This window comes from Octopus bimaculoides, chromosome 6, assembly GCF_001194135.2.
Source record: "Octopus bimaculoides isolate UCB-OBI-ISO-001 chromosome 6, ASM119413v2, whole genome shotgun sequence".
Classification (NCBI taxonomy): domain Eukaryota; kingdom Metazoa; phylum Mollusca; class Cephalopoda; order Octopoda; family Octopodidae; genus Octopus; species Octopus bimaculoides.
In genome coordinates, this window is record NC_068986.1 from 10,681,732 (window position 1) to 10,684,164 (window position 2,433).

Genomic DNA, 2,433 nt, shown 5'->3' on the forward strand with positions numbered 1-2,433 from the left:
TCTCAAGCAGGACACAATGCCAAAGGTTTCAGTCATAGCTTCTGTGAGGCCCAACACTTGAAAGGAACTCAGCCACTTTGCCCCTGTGAGTTTATATATTCCAAGAAGTAGTGTACTAGAGCACTGTATACAATAAGATCATCATCATCATCATTATTATTGTAATTACTATTAAGGTGGCGAGCTGGCAGACTCGTTAGCACGCCAGGCAAAGTGCTTAGCAGTATTTCATCTGTTGTTACATTCTGAGTTCAAACTCTGCCAAGGTCGACTTTGCTTTTCATCCTTTTGGGATCGATTAAAATAAAGTACCAGTCAAGTACTGTGGTTCGTGTAATCAACAAGCCCCCACCCCAATCCCTGCTCCAAAAATTTCAAGCCTTGTGTTTATCGTAGAAAGGATTATCATAATTATTGCCTTTCATACTTCTGAGGTCAATAATTACCAGTCAGGCACAGGAGTCAATGTAAATGATTAGCCCCCTCCCTCCATCCCTCCAAATTTCTGGCTTTCTGCCTATAGTAGAAAGGATTATTATTTATTATTATTATCATTATTATTATTATTTATTATTATTATACCTACGTATAAGTTTTCTTTGTTCTACTGATTAGAATCATCCAAAGACTAAAAATGAGAAAGATTGAGTAAAGAATTGAGAAGTTGACAGTCTCCAATACACACACACACACACACACACACATGAATGTAATTATTTTGCATGTGAGTGTCTGTGTGTATGTGTGTTATTTAAATCAGCAGTTACAAAGTGACTCAAAGGGTGAAGGCTTAGCGCATTGGCGCTTATGAAATTGGTAAATGCCACTGCACGAAACTCTTGGCCTTCGTGTCACATTGTGACTGCTGCCAATTAAATAATATATATGTGTACACACACACACACATGCATACAGTTTTTTTGTTGTTAGAGTTGTACTTCATGTTCCACACTAAACTAGAAATTCTCAAATAGGAAAATTAATGACAAAGTCTTGAAAACTTTCTCCATTGCCCTACCATCCAATATCACCCTTTCAACACGAAACTTGAAGTATTGCAGTTGTAAGTCAGCTTGTAACACTAAGGCAAAAAACATATATTTACTCTACTGCATGTATCTGAGTTCTCTCTATTTTGTCCATACCAGTAAATATACACATCACATCATATATGCGGTATCTATAGATGTATGTACAAAATGTATAATACTTTTGTCACATAGAATTATATATATATAAAATTTCAAAATCAATCACGCGAGATGAACTGTGGCACATAATCTGAATAATTAAAAAGAATTTAATTAAATAAAACATTTGCAAATTGTTCAGAGAAAGAGAGAGAAAGCAATCTGATAGATTTGGTTAATCTTTTTATGGCAATAATTAATCAACCAAAAGCATTAAGAAAAAACTCTTACTGTTTTTTTCTCAAGTACATTCCATAAGTACAGTGTTGAATTATACAAATAAATTGACTTCTACATTCCAAAGATTTTACTGTGTGTCTTTGAATTAACCACTATTTACTGATGTGCATTTACATGTTTTTGATTTTCCCATAATTAAAAAGAAACAGGTTTGTACATTTAATATCCTACAGTGGTGTAGGTTGAATAGATATTCAAATTTATGACATCACTGTACGTGGCTACCATAGCAAGAATTGTTTCTTTTAGTAAATGGTAAATAATTCTTTCTGTCAAATGTGTGAACAATGTGTTTACCTCTTTCATTTCTGAATATATATTGAAGGAATTGTCTTCATCATGGAACCCAGTATCAGCTGACAAGGTAGAAGACCGATTGCTACAGAAAAGAGAAACAAAATTATAAAATTTACTATCAGAATGTCATTTCTTGGACATTAATAATTATACAAAGGTGGTAAGCCGGCAGAATTGTTAGCATGCAGGTCAAATTTATTCTGAGTTCAAATCCTGCTAGGGCCAACTTTCCCATTCATCTCTGGGGTCAATGAACTAAAATACTAGTCAAGTAGTAGGGTCGGTGCGATCAACTTGATCCCTACTCTCAAAAACTGCAGGCCTTGACTGCTGCTATGGACCCATATCCGGTTCAAGGGGAATGTTGTGGTTTTGGTCATTTATCATCATCATCATTGTTTAACGTCCGTTTTCCATGCTGGCGTGGGTTGGACGGTTTGACTGGGGACTGGTGAGCCAGAGGTCTGCACCAGGCTCCAATCTGATCTGGCAGTGTTTCTACAGCTGGATGCCCTTCCAAACATCAACCACTCCGAGAGTGTAATGGGTGCTTTTTCCGTGCCATCGGGATAGGAGCCAGTCAGGCGGCACTGGCATCAGCCACATTCAGATAGTGCTTTTAACGTGCTACCAGCACAGGAGCCAGTCAGGGCGGGGGCTGGCTGGGAAACTAGTCTTAAGAGTCTCAAAGCTCAAGAAAAAAAAA

At 37.1% G+C, this 2,433-nt stretch overlaps 1 protein-coding gene across 11 annotated transcripts in view; it reads right to left on the minus strand.

Annotated features, from left to right (window-relative positions):
- Positions 1 to 2,433, minus strand: part of LOC106870442 (dedicator of cytokinesis protein 3) — a 274,705-nt gene that overhangs the window by 37,925 nt on the left and 234,347 nt on the right. For all 11 annotated transcript variants that reach the window (XM_014916529.1, XM_014916531.1, XM_014916528.1 and 8 more), the window contains one exon: positions 1,728 to 1,809. In XM_014916529.1, coding sequence (XP_014772015.1) covers positions 1,728 to 1,809 — 82 coding nt within the window. The remainder of the gene's footprint in view (positions 1 to 1,727; positions 1,810 to 2,433) is intronic.